Genomic DNA, 16775 nt, shown 5'->3' with positions numbered 1-16775 from the left:
CCATGGGGGAGCATCTTTCACTCTCCCTGGTGCAGCAGAGGCCCATACCCTTGAAAACACTTATTTACTTATTCTAATATCTCCTTACTAATGTCTTTCTTAATTTCAGTGTCTGTTAATATTAAGCCTAACATCTTTATATTATTTGCCTCCAGAGTAACCTTTCTCATTTGAGAATGTTTAGCAAATTGAGCGAATTGTACAAAAGCTTTTAGGTACACATAGTACACATGTTACTTTAAAGGTTTGCAAAAGTATGCCTTTTCAGACTGGCCAGTTGTTCATTCCCCACACTACAACATAAACATTCTCCACAGGTACTAAAGCTTTATTTAAAACTGAACACATGACCCTTGTGCTGACAAAAATTCTTCCCTTTTGGGAAGGTTACCTTTACCCCTCCTCCCTTACCTTGGGAGGAAGCCTTTACAAATCATATGTACTCATTTTGCGAACTGTGATTGCTTCGCATTTCAGCGTGATAACCCTTGCCTGATTTCATACGTTGCTATCTTATGCTGCATGCTGAACAACATGTTTGATTTGCTTTCTCTTTGCCTTGTTTTCCTTTTCAGGGGCCAAGACCAGAGAGCAGTCTGATCTCACAGTCTCTTTGTCATTCTGGGTGATTTCTTAAAACAAAAGACATTTCAGCATACAAAAACTATCCCATTTATCTTCCTATTATAAAACAGTACTAACAGCAATGAAGCACTATAAATCTTTTTATTTTCTGAGCTGCTCTTACTGGCAACCTCCTCCCAATGAGCCCCTCCCAAAAGGGGCTAATTTAGGAACCTGTTTGCTCTGGTCAGTTCTTATTATTTATTTCTCCTTGCCCTATCCCGCTTCCATTCAAACCTTTTTACAGACCTTCACAGTAGTTTCTCAGTTTTCCTCCTATACACAGCTCCAGGTGGCAGGTATCAGATGTGATTCCCACACACAAGCTCTAAGACCTTAGGTTCTGAATCCGCTTGACCAGAAACCTTTAATTTACACTCGGGGCGTGTACCCTGACACTTATTGGAACAGCAAAACAGCAATACCAGTGTTTCTCATAAACACCGCACTGCAATAATACCTGCACATCCAGCTTTTGCCCACAGGCCATTCCCGTGTTCCCTGGGGAGACAGGGCAGCCAGAGCTGTCCCTGTGCCCAGGGCGCAGCCACTGTCACCTCACACAGCCTGCTAGCCTCTTGATGTACCAAAGGCTCCCCAAAATTGCCCACAAAGGCTGGCTACTCTGTTTATTACAGAGAACTTTAAATCCTTTCAGCAGATTGTTTCCAGTAAAGACTTACTGCAGTACCAACCGAAGTCTCATAAATCTCATAAGTCTCATTAACTAATTCATCTCATTCATCCCTTCTATATAAACTCTGTTTTACAAAATATCAGTCTTTTCTAGTTCTCTTCTTGCACAATCTAATTAAGCACTGTGTCTACTTACACTTGTTTTGCTGCTTTGCAAAAGGGCTGTGCTAGTCACAGCCAAAACTCTGATATACCTGCAGACACAGACACACGCACTCCCCCCCCCCCCCCCGCCTTATCTCAAATTCACTAGAGCCATGGCTTGAATTGCTGTGAGGGGGAGAATTCTTGGAATTCCTTTAACTCACTTTATCGAAGTTAAACATAAATCACCGTACTATAGCTCTCCTATGTAAAATGCTACTCTTGTTGCAACAAAATCTTAAAATCTCCACAAACACCACTATACAGTCTGAGAATCAAATTACCACAATGCAGCGGAAGAAAATCACCACACAAAATCACTGGGAAAGGGCATATTTCTCAAAGTGCTCACTTTTCTCAACACAACACAGCACACCATAATTCGGCATTTACTCAAATCAATTTTTCTTGGACACAATCAAAATAACAGCACACAGTCTAGAGATCAAGTCCAAACATCCAAGGCAAAGGAACTCTCTGAGCTCATACTCACGGTTAAAATGTACCAAATCTACACAAATCACTACATTCAAACACGATAAATACCATCACTGACATTCCTCCACTCACTTCTCCGCGGGCACTTCTCTCCCTGCCCCCGCAGCCTGCTGCAGCCGGCGCCTCTGGCCTCACTCGGCTGCTTCAAACACGGGGAGTACTGACCCATCCCCGCACTGTAGGGCACTGTAGATTTACTCTCTTTTATACACCATACACATATCACCTGCACGATCACAAACACAGTGCACTGGCCACACACATTAACCATACAGCAACACAGTGTCCGGACACCACTCACACACGCACAAACAGAAGAAACATACGCGAATTCAGCTCTGCCCTATCAGAATCTGAATTCTAATACACGCATACACGGGTTCACCCGGCTTACCCCCGGAGCCGCTGGCAGTCCTGCTCTATCAGGACGACGAGGCGACGAACCCCGTCTCTAATACAGCCGCTCTATCAGCTGCAGCTAGCTTACCCCGGAGCCGCTGGCAGTCCTGCTCTATCAGGACGATGGAACGAACCCCGTCTCTAATACAGCCGCTCTATCGGCTGATCCCAGACGTCTCTGGGTCGTTAATTCCCTTGTTCTTTCCTTGTTCTTCCCCCCCTGGGGCCCCATACATACCGTATTCTCCTCCGCAGGCCAGCGGGTCGTTGTCTGTCCTCGCAGGTGGCAAGTTGAGACAAGCGGAGCCCCACCAGGAAAAAATCCTGGGGCGCGCCTTGGAGGTCCGTCTATCCCCCCTGCCCCCGCGGGGACAGAGAACTCCTGCCTTGGCTCGCCAAAATGTTTTGCGGAGAAAAGAAGAAACCTCACAACTTGTAAAAGTTGTAAAGCCCGGTATGCTTTTATTACGACGCGCGCCGGACGCAAGACTCCCCAAAAGGGCATGCGTACCCCTGAAGATTTCAGACCTCCTTTTATCCCCCTTCCAAATGCATATGCATACAGTTTCACAATAAGTTCATACATATTCATCTTGCATGACACTTAGCACTAATTCTTCTTTATCGGAGGAATTCCTAGGTCGGGGGCAGATTGACCTCGTGGTTTTTCTGTTTTTCTTTCTCTGTCTCCTCGCTGTCTCTGGAACGCGGCCTCTCCTTCAGCTTTAGCTCCACAGACCCTTCACCTCTCCCAGACACTTCACCTACTCTGTCTCACTGTGCTGTGTGTGACTGAGATATATCCCCACAGTGCCTCTCCTGTGTGTGACTGAGCTCTGTCCCCCAGTCCCATGTGTGACTGAGCTCTGTCCCTGTGCTGGATGTGACTGAGCTCTGTCCCTGTCCCATGTGTGACTGAGCTCTGTCCCGTGTGTGACTGAGCTCTGTCCCCTGTCCCTGTCCCATGTGTGACTGAGCTCTGCCCCCTGTCCCTGTCCCATGTGTGACTGAGCCCTGTCCCTGCAGTGCCCCTCTCCTGTGTGTGACTGAGCTGTGTCCCCGCAGTGCCGCCCAGCCTGGACAACGCCGGGGGCACGGAGGAGGTGCTGGTGCTGCGGGGTGACACGGCCGTGCTGGGCTGTGTGAGCGATGGCTCCCCTGTCCCCAGCGTATCGTGGCTCAAGGATGGCCTGGCCCTGCCCCCCGGGACCCGCCTGAGCTCCGGCAGGCGCGGGATGGTGCTGCAGGTGCTGGGGGCAGAGCCTGCAGACACGGGCAGATACACCTGCGTGGCCTCCAACGCCGCTGGGCACAGCAGCAAGCACTTCGTCCTCAAGGTGCTGGGTGAGTGCTCACCTGTCAGCATGACACTTTAAACACCTCCAGGGATAAGGAGCGTTTCCACAGGCTCACAGAATCACAGAGCGGTTTGGGTTGGGAGGGACCTTAAAGCCCATCCAGTTTCACCCCCTGAATGAGCAGGGACACCTTCCACTAGCCCAGGTTGCTGCAAGCCCTGTCCAGCCTGGTCATTTTTATAATGATAAATGAGAGGAATAAGGAAATGAAAGATACCTAAAGATGTGTGAATGTGCAATTACACTATGTATTTCCCAAGTACTGAAATGTGCTATAATTCATATAATTATATGCTATAAATTAGTAACTTTGCTCAGCAGAAATTTGGCTTGATAGGGAGATGCACAGCTGAAAGCACAACAGTTAAAAGGCTGATAAATATATTTGCTGAAAGTATATAATTTTATCTGTATTTTTTAAAATTTTTTCTAAGTAATAAAATATGCAAATTATTAGGCAGAATTAGATAGAAATTACCTGAGTTCCTCAGTGAGTTCATGATACATTCAGAAATAATTCCATGTAGACTAATGTTACAGACTCTACCCACAAGATCAGTCTGTTTTTACAGGTGTTTTGAGTCCATAAAGAACTGGAATGTTTTTCCTTCTACAGAGCCTCCTCATATCAATGGTTCAGATGAACCAGAAGAGCTCTCTGTCATTGTTAACAACCCACTTGAACTTCTCTGCATCTCCTCTGGCATCCCAGTGCCCAAAATCTCATGGATGAAGGATGGGCGCCCACTGCTGCAGACTGACAATATTCACGTGCTAAGAGAAGCCCTCCGAATAACCAGTGCTCAGGTAGAGTGTTTGTTTCAAAATAGGCTCAGTTCTGCAATCCCTAAAATGGTTCCTACCTTAGGACCATCCTCAGAGCTGTCCTAAAAACCCCTGAAATTCACCCACCTGCATTTGTGGTTAGAGAATGGCCCAGGTCAAAGAACCTTTAAAAACCTGCATCAATAACCTAAGGCTGGGTCCAGCTGTGGATGCCCAGGTGAATTTCCCCAGACAGAAGTGAGATAAAGCTTGGGATTGATTGCTGCTTGTTTTGTTTTTGTTTGTGAAAGAAACACTTCTGGGCTGTACAATGAGGAGTTCATAGGAAGGAGAAGATGTTAATGACTGTGTGCGCAAAAGGATTTCCTCAGTACCCAAACCTGAGCCTTCCTTAGGTGGATCCCTATAGCCAGTTCCATCTTCAGTGCTGGATACACATTATCCAGTGAGATTTTAGGTAGGGAGTCCTGCAGCTCCTGAGATATCTCTGAATAACCCCATCAAAGCGAAATAAAGAACTATTCAACAACTCCATTACTTTCTTTCCAGGTGTTCTGTGTCTCCTGTGCTTGTGTTCAAGTGCTGCCTGTTGTATGTTGTTACTGTGTTTGTATTTCTTGATTTTGCTGAATTTTTCCCATAATCTGGAGTTTGTGCTGAAATTGTTCCTGTGTTTCCAGGTGGAGGACACAGGAAGATACACATGTTTAGCATCTAGCCCGGCAGGAGATGATGACAAGGAGTATTTAGTACGAGTGCATGGTAAGTTTAATTTAGGAAAAAAAAAATTTCCTCAAACTGTAAACTGCAAAGGTACATGTCATCATCTCAGGTAACAAACACATATTCCTAAAGATGAAATATTCTGTGATATGATCATAATAGTGTTTCTCATTCAAGATGGTTATTCTGAATGTGATACACAGTGTGGTGTTTGTCAGGGTCCCCAGGATGAGGGAAGAGATGAATTTGACTCCATGTCTCAGAAGGCTGATTTATTATTTTATTTTATGATATGATACTATATAATATTATATGAAAAGAATGCTATACTAAAACTATACTAAAGAAAGGATACATCAGAAAGCTTAACAAGAATGATAAAGAAAAATCCATGACTCCTCAGAGCCTCGACACTGAGGCTGAGCTGGACCATGATTGGTCATTAAATTAGAACAATTCACATGGAACCAATCAAACATTCACCTGTTGGTAAACAATGTCAAAGCCACATTTCAAAGCAGCAAATGCAGGAGCAGCAATCAGATAATTCTTGTTTTCATTCCTCTCTGAGGCTTCTCACCTTCCCAGGAGAAAATCCTGGGCAAAGAGGATTTTTCAGAAAATATCATGGTGACAACACAATAAGAAGGGAGGTTCCACCTGATTTGTGTTACAATTCCAAGTCCTATTTTGAATATCCAAGAAGCTCACAGATGTCAGTATTGGCTGGATCAAGTTTACTATGCTCGCTCTACAGACATGTGAAATATACTGCTATATTTAACACAAGTATTGAGAGGAAAAATTAATTAATGATACCACAGCTTTGCATTTATTTTAAACTTGAGATAAACTGGAAGTTTTCAATCAGTATTTTTCTTGACAGTTCATATGTGTGGTGTTGATTTTGTTCTCTGTGTTTTGTCCCAGTTCCCCCCAACATTGCCGGTACTGGAGGGCCCCAGGAGCTGGCGGTGCTGCAGAACAGCCAGGCTATTCTGGAGTGCAGGTCGGACGCTGTGCCCCCTCCCACCATCTCCTGGCTGAAGAATGGAGAGCTGCTGGAGGTACTGAGCTGCCAGCCTTGGTGCTGGCCTTCTGCTCGCTGCATTGTCACAGCAGTGCTCCAGGTGTCCTGCTCTGCTCACGCAGCCCTCAGCCCGAGTCACAATCCCCCAGCTCAGAGCAGCTGGGTAGCCCCAGTGCCTGCAGTCAGCCCCAATGAGCCCCCAGAGCCAGTGGGTGGAGTGGCCATCCCGCTGTTACTTGTTCTTTTTTCCTTTAGGGGGATCCCTTGCTCCTCCTGGATCCTCTGAGCAATGCTAGAAGCCTTCGGTAAACTCCTGAATGGCTTCCCAGGAAAGGTAGCTGAGACAAGACTGCACTCTATGTTTCCTTTGGCTATATTATGCATCCTCCTACTCTAGTAGCATTTAGAAAGGAATTGAAGTTCTTTAAAAGAAAATGGGTTTTGTACCAAGTGCATCTTTCCCGCTCAGAATTCCATAGTGCCATGGCAAGGCAGAGAGTCTTTGCTGGTTGAGAGACAATTAATAAGGTGAGGATGGTTTATAAGAAAAGAAATTTTTCTTTTCCATCCTTGGGACCACTCACAGAACAGGTCCTTCTTAGCTGAACATTAAGGTTCAGTTATTAATTAAAAATTTTCTCTCAACCTTTGTTCATTAATAAAGAAGAAACAAATACAGATTATGAATTTTCTCCTTTATCTGTGATCCATCACTAAATCTTCACCCAAGGTTTTGCTTGTTTGCTTTCCTCTGACATGTCATTCCTCAGACTCTTTCTCTGTGGTTGATTTAGAAGAATTAAATGTAACTGGAAGAAGGATCTGGTGGGTGAACATGTCTTAAAAAGTGCTGCTAGGGACCATGATTTTAATATAGCCCAGGAAGCAACTGGAAACAAATTTAAAAGGACCATTCTACTTCTGGACAGTTAATTCTCTAATTGGGTGGTGAGGTTTTTAAATGAAAACAAAATTGAACAAAGCTTGGAAATTAAATATATGAATGCTTTTTGCCTTGGCCTTCATTGGAAAGCTTGTGTTTGGAAAGCAGTGCTTAGGGAACATAAACCATGAAAAGCAGCTCCTGTTAGAAATATTCACCAGAAAACAAAAGTAGAGGAACATTGTGACAGCCAGAGATGCTCAGATGGTAACCTGGGAATTATCTTTGCACTGTTAGTTCTCCTCCTGCCTCATGAACTCATGTCAGAATGTGAGGGCTGAAGCTTCAAAGCCCATCCAGTCCCACCCACTGCCATGGGCAGGGACACCTTCCCCTATCCCAGGTTGCTCCAAGCCCCATCCAACCTGACCTTGGACACTTCCTGGGGGATCCAGGGACAGCCACAGCTTCTCTGGGCACCCTGTGCCAGGGCCTGCCCACCCATGAGCTCATATGCTAGACATCAGGAGAAATCAATATTCTCCCCAGTGTCCAGTTGCTTTCTCAACCCCAAAGAAAAGTAACAGTGACTAATCCTGAGCAGCTGGAAATGGGTGTCCTTGGGTGTGGGAGTAAAGGTGAGGAGCTCCTTGGCAGATCATGCTCCTTGCCTGGAGAAGTGGAGGTGTCACAGTGACAGGAGAGGGCTGGAGAAAGGCAGGTTCTCAGCCTGCAGTGTTATTTCAATTCAAATATCACTGGTTGTGTGAAGCAGCTTTGTGGAGGTTGTCATTCCTCCTGCTTTTGTTGTCTTCCACTGGGCAGATTTTGAGGTGAGGCCTGCCCTAGTCCATCTCTGGGTGCTGAGTGATGGAATTGTGCAGCAGAGCTATGGAAAGATCTGGCCTCCAGCAGCTTTGAAGCTGTGGCACTCTTGAGGGATTTTGGAACTGCACATTGAGACCTAAGAATAGAAGCCTCCTGGCCTAAACTGGCTTTTTTCAAACACTAAAATACTTTCTGAGTTTGTATTTTTTTTCCCAACATGAGTTTTCTGGCTTACTTTGAGTAGAGCCTAAGGATTAAGTTATAGCTTCATCCTCTGTCTTCTGTTATCTCTAGATTTCTGTGTTTAGAAACAATCCCACAGGTTGTGTTCTCAACAGGAAAGGCCAGTGATAGCCCAGAATCTGCCAGTAACCCACCCTGGTGGTGACTTGTGTCACCTGAGAGCTCCAGCCCTGCACTGCAGCCTTGGAGCTGGTGCCTGGGTTGAGAGCAGAGTACCAGGGTGCTTGTGCAGAGCCAGAGGAGTTTCATCTCTCTGGGGTGCCCTTCTCAGACCCTCTACCCAGAAGAGTAGAAGGAAATGTCAGCTTTAGTTCCAGAGGGTGGGTAGCACATACTGGAAAAGCTGCATTTGTACTCTTTTTCCTGCTGGTTTTTGTCCAGTCAGGTTTCTGAGCACTCGTAGCTGATGTTGCTGCCAGTGATTGATGCAGACACAACCCAGGCTGGGTGTGGTGAAGCTCTCACTGAACTGGCTCCTGGCAGGGGCTGTGGAGTCACTGCAGGGTTGGGAAGAGGGGCAGCCTGTGCTCAGGACTGCTGGCTGGTGAACTCCTGGCTGGTAAACTGAGCTGGCTAAGCCTGTGCTGCCTCCCAGCTGAGCCAGACTGTGATGCTGGCAGTGTAGAGAAACTTTGATTCCTTCTGCCTGTAGTGTGCATAGATAACAAGATAAATGAAATTAATCATGTGCTATTAAGTGCCCCTTTCTATAAAAGCTCCAAAGCCTTTTGGCTCTGTAACAGCTGCCTTCTTCAGGCACAAGCCTCACTATGGGTTTCAATGGAGAACCAGTAGGCAATGCTAAGATTTAAAAGCTTTCTTCACCCTTTTCTCTTCAGGGATGTAAAGGCAGGAGTGAGCTCAGTCCCTGGTTCATTGGTGCCCTTCTCTGCTGGCTGTCAGTGCTGTGCAGAGCAGATGTTCTGTGCAGAGGGGCCAGCAGTGAAGGACTAAAGCCCTGCCTGTGTCTGTGTGCCCGCAGGGAGGGCCCCGGCTGCGGATCCTGTCCAGCGGGAGGTACCTGCAGATCAACAACGCCGAGCTGGGGGACACTGCCAGATACACCTGTGTGGCCAGGAACGTGGCAGGGGAGACCACCAGGGAGTTCCTGCTGGCAGTGCACGGTAACCTCGGGCAACCTTGGGCTTTGCAGCAGTTCAGGCAGCAGGAACTGAGCATTTGTGGTCACTTTGCAGCCATATGTTGGCCTCTCAGGCCATGCCCAAACTGTAGGGCCATGTGCATGGCCTCATGTCCCACTGCTGAGCCCACAGCTGGCCCCAGACTAAGGGACCTACTGGGCACTTGCAATGGCTCACTCTCCATCTGTCTGTGCTTCCTGGATGCAGAGGCTGCATCCAGACATCATCCTGACACGGAGTCAGGATGCATCCAGAGTGAACACCCATATCCAGTGATATCACATATCAGTGAACACTGTCAAATGCTCTTGAACAAACCCAGAGCAATTCTTTGAAGCATTTGATTGGCACCCTGGGGACAAGGTTTCACAGCTGGCTTGAGAGTTGTGGCAGCTTCTCTGCACTTGCAGAGGACAGGGCTTGAGGGGCCTTATGCTTGATACTTGTCCTGTGCTACCATAGCCCTGAACTCCATTTTAAACCTTTTTATTTTCTCGCCTCTAGTCTGATGAGAAGTTATTCTACTCACGTGACTGGAAGGAACTTTTCCCCCTTTTTCTGTTCTGTTTCCAGCCCAGTCACATGGGCCCTGCCTTACCCTGTGCCCCCAGTGACTGGCCTTACCTGGTCCAGCTAAAGTCCTTTTTTCTCGTTAGTGTGTAATCAGGAAGCAAGGATATCCCCACAGCCTTAGCTTGCTGAATTCCACGTGCTGAACTCATGCTGTTTTAGCTCAGTGGTACCCTTTGAGTAACTTGCAGAGCTCACCTTTGCAATGCATTTCAGCCAAACTTTCTTTCTCCTTTCCTGCTGCACCTTGGCAATTACCATCACCCAGAATGGTAAGAAACTTGTTCCTGTCTTTGCAGTGAGCCCAGACCCACTGCTGCAACTCTTTTCATGTGCTCAGTTTCAATCACTACAATGTAGAGTTACTTCTTTGTGTCATCAGCAGTTCTCCCTTGCAGTGGCTCCCACGATCCGGAGCAGCCCCCAGAGTGTCATGGTGCACATCAACACCTCTGCCTTGCTGGAGTGTGCTGCAGAAGGAGTTCCAGCCCCCAGGATCACCTGGAGGAAGGATGGGGCTGTTTTTACTGGAAACAATTCCAGGTATTGTCCAGAATTTTAGCATAAATATTCTTCATTGCTACTTAAGAAATGTATTTATTACAGAAAATTAAATTGTTCTAGAGAAAAATAGCAGCACCTAAGATTGCACCTTTTTGTTGTTAAGAAAGATAAAAAAATGCCTTTGGCAACCAAATATAATTATTCTGACATTAGAGACTTTGAAGAGTAAATGTGGAAGATCTTTAGATTTTTATACATACACAGAGTTTTGGGATGAAGCCAAGCAATTTAATGCAGACCAAAAGCTATTCCGTATTTTCTAATACAGGAAGATTTTTATACATGTTTTAGTACCAACTGTTGTTATAGTGAATGGTTTCTGTCTCCTGACTGTTTTAGAAGGAATAAGTTTGGCATTTTCTAGAACTGAGCAAATACTAAGCAATTCTGTTGTATTGCAAAGAAAAAGTACAGGCATTAAGATTTTTAAGGTTAAATGAGAAACCAAAACAAAAGGGGATTGGCTGTTTTCTGTAAATCCAGTATCACTTATGTGACATCACCATGTCAGCCAGATTTCATCATTTCTTTGGGAAATGCATGTTCTGGGAAAGAATGAAATCAGTGAGAAAACTGTGCCCAAATTAATGCATGTTTGATTTGGGCCCTTGGCTGTGTGCCCTGAGTCATCTCTTGTGTGCTCTGGCAGGGTGTCCTGTGGATGGCTGGTGGGCAGCCCCGTTTGCTGTGTTGCAGGTATTTGGTGCTGGAGGATGGCTCCCTGCACATCCCCTGGGCTCAGGTGGCTGACACGGGCAGATACGTGTGCATGGCCACCAACGCCGCGGGCAGCGAGCGCCAGCGTCTCGACCTGCACGTCCTCGGTAGGGCAGCCAGTCCACGGGCTGCAGGCTGCTGCTGGCACAGGCAGTCTCACTTTAGCTCCTTCTTAGCTGCTCTGGTTAAAGAAAAAGGGGAGAAATAGTTGGAAAGTCCCAGCTTTACAGGGGTGGGGCAACTGAGAGGTGTTTTAAAAGGTGTTATTCCACTATCAGGCTCATTGAAGGGTGAGACATAAAAGATGTAAAACTTAACACCATTCTATCAGAAGCCAACCTATTTCCATTCCTATTTCCTATAAGGTTACAATACCTTATAAATGTTTTTCAGCCTGTTACCTTTAGCACACAGGGCTGCTGATACTTCTAACACCAATCACCTATTATTTTACCCCACATGGTCTTCCTACAATGCATCTTTCACAGCTCTAATTCTCTAAAATATCTGGTCTTTTTGCAAGGCCATTTTTTGAAACTTGTTTCTAGTTCAGTCTCTCAACAATATCATCTCTGTTTCATGGCCTCTCTAAGTCAGCACACCCTATCTCAGAGTTTGCATACAAATGTACAAGACCATGTAAACTTTCAGTCAGGTTTTTGAGAATCCTTTACAAATCCATTTCTCACAAGAAATGTGTGTATATATATATATACACACACATATACATGTTCTAAATAATTATGCTCTGTTTCTTCTTAGTTCCTCCAACTATTGCTCCTGGGCAGACGAATATCACAGTTACTGTAAATGTGCAAACCACTTTGCCTTGTGAAGCCACTGGAATTCCCAGACCAGCAATTAGCTGGAAAAAGAATGGACATCCACTTAGTGTTGATCAGAACCAGAATACATACAGGTGAGAGGCGTTTTCATTGTGGGTTTCAAGTTTTCAGGGATGATTTTGGGACTTGAAAAATCTATCTGTGCTTAAACGCTACATTGCCAAGCCAGCAAATGCAATGTGCTGATTACCTGAGAAGGAAAGAAGTATTTCAATGGCTTTTACTTTCTTTTTCCTTTATTCAGACTTCTGTCTTCAGGTTCCTTAGTAATCATTTCTCCCACTGTGGATGACACTGCTGTCTATGAGTGCTTTGTGTCAAATGATGCAGGAGAAGATCAAAGGACGATTGATCTCACTGTTCAAGGTAGAGAGGATATTGCTATTACATGTGTGTGGCACCCAGAACTTCTTTGGGGTGTTCTGGTGTTGAGATGAGATTTTTATTTCATTCCTCTTTGATGCTCGTATCCATAACTCTCTGGTATTTCAGGAATTTGTAACAAATGAATGTGGGTGAATAACCTTTGCCCTGCTCTTGGTTTTCAGTGCCCCCATCCATAGCTGATGAAGCCACAGAGCTCCTGGTGACAAAGCTCTCTCCAGTTGTGGTTTCCTGCACCGCCTCTGGTGTTCCCATCCCCTCAGTTCATTGGACCAAAAATGGCATCAAGTTGCTTCCCAGAGGAGATGGCTACAGAATTCTCTCTTCAGGTAATGTGCTGCAGGAAACCAGTGCAATCAAGCACATCCATAAGTAATGAATTACAGAAATGCTAACAATCCCCCAGAGATTCCCTCTCTGATGGCTTGGAATTAAATGAGGGATGCTGTAAGGGAGCACCCGTGCCTGGAGGATGCTCTGCATGTTGTGGTGCTCTCTCTGCCCCAGGAGCTGTGGAGATCCCCTCTGCCCAGCTGGCCCATGGGGGCAGGTACACCTGCGTGGCCCGGAACGCCGCGGGCTCTGCCCACAGGCACGTCACTCTGCACGTGCAGGGTAAGCTGGGGGCTGATGAGCAAGGCTGTTCTGGCAGCCAGCATTGCTACTTCAGCCTGCTCAGGTTGTGCAGTTTTAGTGCTCTTCTGTATTATCCTAGCCTTGAATGTTTGCTTTTCCCTTTTTCTTTCATTCCACAGAGCCACCCGTGATCCAGGCCCAGCCGGGGGTGTTGGATGTCATCGTGAACAATCCCATTGTGCTGCCCTGTGAGGCCACGGGCACACCTCAGCCTGTGATCACGTGGCAGAAGGAGGGCATCAACATCATCACCACAGGTATCCTCCCAAAGCTTGGGACCCTGCCTGCTCCTGTGACACAGACACCCATTTTCTTTTCTCGAACTTGGGTTTCTCCTCTCCTCTGGTTCACCAAACCAGAAGTGTCATACTTCAATTATATCTGTTTTAGGGAACAGTTACATGGTCCAGCCAAGTGGCAGTTTGCAGATTACCAGAGCAGCTGTGGAAGATGCTGGTACTTACATGTGTGTTGCTCAGAATCCAGCAGGCACTGCTCTGGGGAAGATCAAGCTGAAAGTTCAAGGTAAATCACCTTTTAAACTCCTTCTCTTGGTCCAGATACAATTCTGAATGATAGAAAGGGACCTGGTGCTTTCCTTGATGTGATGCTGAACAAAGCTCAGGAGGTTTATTCCCTTTAGTTCGATGTCTGCTTTAGGGCATGCTTTTACATTTATTTTCACCAATAACAAAAGAGTTCCTTGCTTCTTACATCATCTAATTCTTTCAATAATTGTCTTTGTTCCTTTCAGTTCCTCCTGTTATCAAGTCCCGCGTGGAGGAATATGTTGTTGCTGTTGATCAGTCTGTCACTCTGCAGTGTGAGGCTGAAGGCTACCCTGGGCCAGAGATCAGCTGGCACAAGGATGGGCAGCAGATAACAGAGTCCATGAGAAGGAGAATGCTGAGCACAGGAGCTCTGCAGATCCTGTTTGTGCAGCCCGGGGACAGCGGCCGCTACACCTGCACAGCAGTGAATCCTGCTGGATCCAGCACCTCCAGCACAGAGCTGGCTGTGCACGGTAAGGAGCTCTTCCTGGGAGAATGGGGGGCACTGCAACAGCTGCTCCAGACAGGCTGAGGACTCCCCATCCCTGGAAGTGTCCAAGGCTAGGTTGGATGGGACTTGGAACAATCTGGGATAGTCAAAAGTGTTCCTGTGCATGGCAGGGAGTTGGAATGAGATGGCCTCTAAGGTCCCTCCCAGCCCAAACCATCCTGTGAATTTATGATAAATGGGATTGTAGGGAAATTATGTGTGTTACGACTGTGACCCCGCAGGGAGTAAGGAGCTAGGGATGTACAGGGGGGAGTTCAAGAAAACTGTGCTACTTAATATAGTGGAGTGTTACTAAGTTGTAATATTGGCAAGTTGCTTGCATCTCGGCACACAGTCATTGATGGAAATGGACAATCCGGGATGTCCAGGCAAGGGATTGCTTCAGTCCAGTGCTGTGTTTGGATAATGCCCAGAGGAAATGTTTCTAATGACCTCCCCACAGTTCCACCCAGGATCCACAGCACGGATACGCAGTACGCGGTCACGGAGAGCTCCCAGGCTGTTCTGTCCTGTGTGGCTGAGGGGATCCCAGCACCAACAATTAACTGGAGGAAGGACAACATGCTGTTAAAGGACATAGTGGGAAAATATCAAACTGTGCCTGGTGGAGACCTCATTTTGGACAGTGTTGTGGTAAGCTCCCTGCATCTAAGCTATTACTGGAGACATTCGGCAGTGATAAGATCCACTTCTGGGTTAGTCATTGTTTTATTTTGATTTCTTATTCTTAATGTTCCAAAATAATTACAGAAGTCTCATTTTCCACTGGGGAGTAAAATCTGTGAAGAATTTGTAGGTAAATCTTCAGGAAGGGTAAAAAGAAGTGTTAGTCATCCTTCAAATTTAGAGATGTGGAAGAACTCAGCTGAGCATTTCGGCTGAATGCTTGCTCCAAGCTTTTCAAGATTATCTTACTGATAGAAGTGGCATGTACTGTAGGATATATCCAAGCTGTAGGATATATCCCAGCTGAAATTTCCCCACCATGTTTCCTTCCAGCCCGAAGACTCTGGGAGTTATACCTGCATTGCCACCAACGCTGCTGGGGAGGACATGCACACGGTCACCCTGACAGTGCACGTGCTCCCAGCTTTCACTGAACTGCCTGGAGACGTAGCCTTGACCAAAGGAGAACAGCTCAGGTTAACCTGCAAAGCAACTGGGGTACCTGTCCCCAGAATAACATGGACCTTTAACAATAACATCATTCCAGGTGGGTCCCTGATGGCCATCTGGCTGCAGATTATTTTCCCCTGTGCAGCATTGCATTTTAGGGCAGGGAAGAAGAAAACTCTAGCTGGAATAAACTGTTAGTGATTGTGTGAGGAATAGCTTTAGTGTTATGCAGTTATGTAATTAAACGGCCTCTGAGACAGAGCTGTAAGGTGATTAAAAGATGATCCCTCTTCTGTAGCCAATAATGTAGCACATTAAAAACATTCCTATCTGATGGTATTTACTCAGCACCCAGCAATTGTTGCTCAAAATCATGGGGTAGCTGAAGTGAACTGGTGCATGTGGGCAAATGTCACAGCAGTGACTTCCTGTGCATTCCTGGCGTGTCTCAGCACAAGACCCCATGGCTGTGCTGCTGAGAGTGCACAGATCTGTGTATATTTCAATCCCTGCAATGACCCTTTCTTTCCCTGCTCTCCCTCCAGCACAGTACGACGATGTCAACGGGCACAGTGAGCTGCTCATCGAGAGGGTGTCCAAGGAGGACTCTGGGACTTACGTGTGCTCTGCAGAGAACACTGTGGGTTCCATCAAGGCCATTGGCTTTGTGTATGTCAAAGGTACGTGAAATTCAGCAGTTGTGCTCGTTGCTGGACAGCTCCATGTAACCCACTGGGTTTGGATAGTAGGGTCAGAATGGAACGGGTGGGGAGGGACCTTAAACCTCCTCCAGTGCCATCCCTGCCCATGGTCAGGGACACGTCCACTAGGCCAGGCTGCTCCAGGCCCCATCCAACCTGAGCTTGGACACTTCCAGGGATCCAGGGGCAGCCACAGCTTCTCTGGACAGCCTGGGCCAGGGCATCACCACCCTCACAGGGAACAATTTCTCCCTAATATCCAACTTGAACCTGCCTGCTGACAGTTTAAAGCCATTCCCCCTAATATATAATATCTTGCCAATGGCTAAATGGGGAAAATATGAACAGGTTGAAATTCCCCCTTCAGAAAGTCAGAGCTAAGTGATCCGTGCCAGCAGTTCTCAATTAGGCACATTTTATTTTGGCTCTACTATTTCTCTGCCATCTCTTGTTTTTTAAGAGCCTCCAGTCTTCAAAGGGGATTATCACTCCAGCAGAATTGAGCCCTTGGGTGGCAATGCCATGTTGAATTGTGAAGTCAGGGGAGATCCCCCTCCAACCATCCAGTGGAGCAGAAAAGGAGTGGGAGTTCAGATTAGCAACAGGATCCGACAGCTTGGGAATGGTTCCCTTGCTATCTATGGCACTGTGGTGAGTCCTGCCCCTGTACTGTGAGTGTCTGCTTTGAACTTGATTGATAAAGATGTTCCTGATCATACTGGTGTGAAGGAGTCAGGCAAGACATTTATCCTTTTTTGCTTTCACCTTTAACAAATGTTTTAATTCAGACTTGAATTAGATTCAAATTGTTGAGGCAAAAATCCCC

The 16775-nt window shown here is 46.4% G+C and overlaps 1 protein-coding gene across 1 annotated transcript in view; it reads left to right on the top strand.

The window, feature by feature from the left end:
• The window catches only part of HMCN1 (hemicentin 1), a 170751-nt gene that overhangs the window by 133731 nt on the left and 20245 nt on the right, over positions 1-16775 (top strand). The window contains exons 68-85 of the mRNA XM_064720409.1: positions 3427-3705; positions 4336-4526; positions 5186-5267; positions 6159-6295; positions 9195-9336; positions 10323-10467; positions 11185-11312; positions 11968-12124; positions 12295-12416; positions 12599-12763; positions 12942-13049; positions 13190-13327; positions 13461-13595; positions 13825-14094; positions 14575-14765; positions 15132-15345; positions 15794-15928; positions 16410-16600. Of these exons, the coding sequence (XP_064576479.1) occupies positions 3427-3705; positions 4336-4526; positions 5186-5267; positions 6159-6295; positions 9195-9336; positions 10323-10467; positions 11185-11312; positions 11968-12124; positions 12295-12416; positions 12599-12763; positions 12942-13049; positions 13190-13327; positions 13461-13595; positions 13825-14094; positions 14575-14765; positions 15132-15345; positions 15794-15928; positions 16410-16600 (2930 nt within the window). The remainder of the gene's footprint in view (positions 1-3426; positions 3706-4335; positions 4527-5185; positions 5268-6158; positions 6296-9194; positions 9337-10322; positions 10468-11184; positions 11313-11967; positions 12125-12294; positions 12417-12598; positions 12764-12941; positions 13050-13189; positions 13328-13460; positions 13596-13824; positions 14095-14574; positions 14766-15131; positions 15346-15793; positions 15929-16409; positions 16601-16775) is intronic.

Source organism: Zonotrichia leucophrys, chromosome 8, assembly GCF_028769735.1.
Source record: "Zonotrichia leucophrys gambelii isolate GWCS_2022_RI chromosome 8, RI_Zleu_2.0, whole genome shotgun sequence".
In the NCBI taxonomy this organism is placed as follows: Eukaryota; Metazoa; Chordata; class Aves; order Passeriformes; family Passerellidae; genus Zonotrichia; species Zonotrichia leucophrys.
The sequence above is the reverse complement of the archived record's forward strand: the minus strand, read 5'-3'. Positions and strand labels throughout refer to the sequence as shown.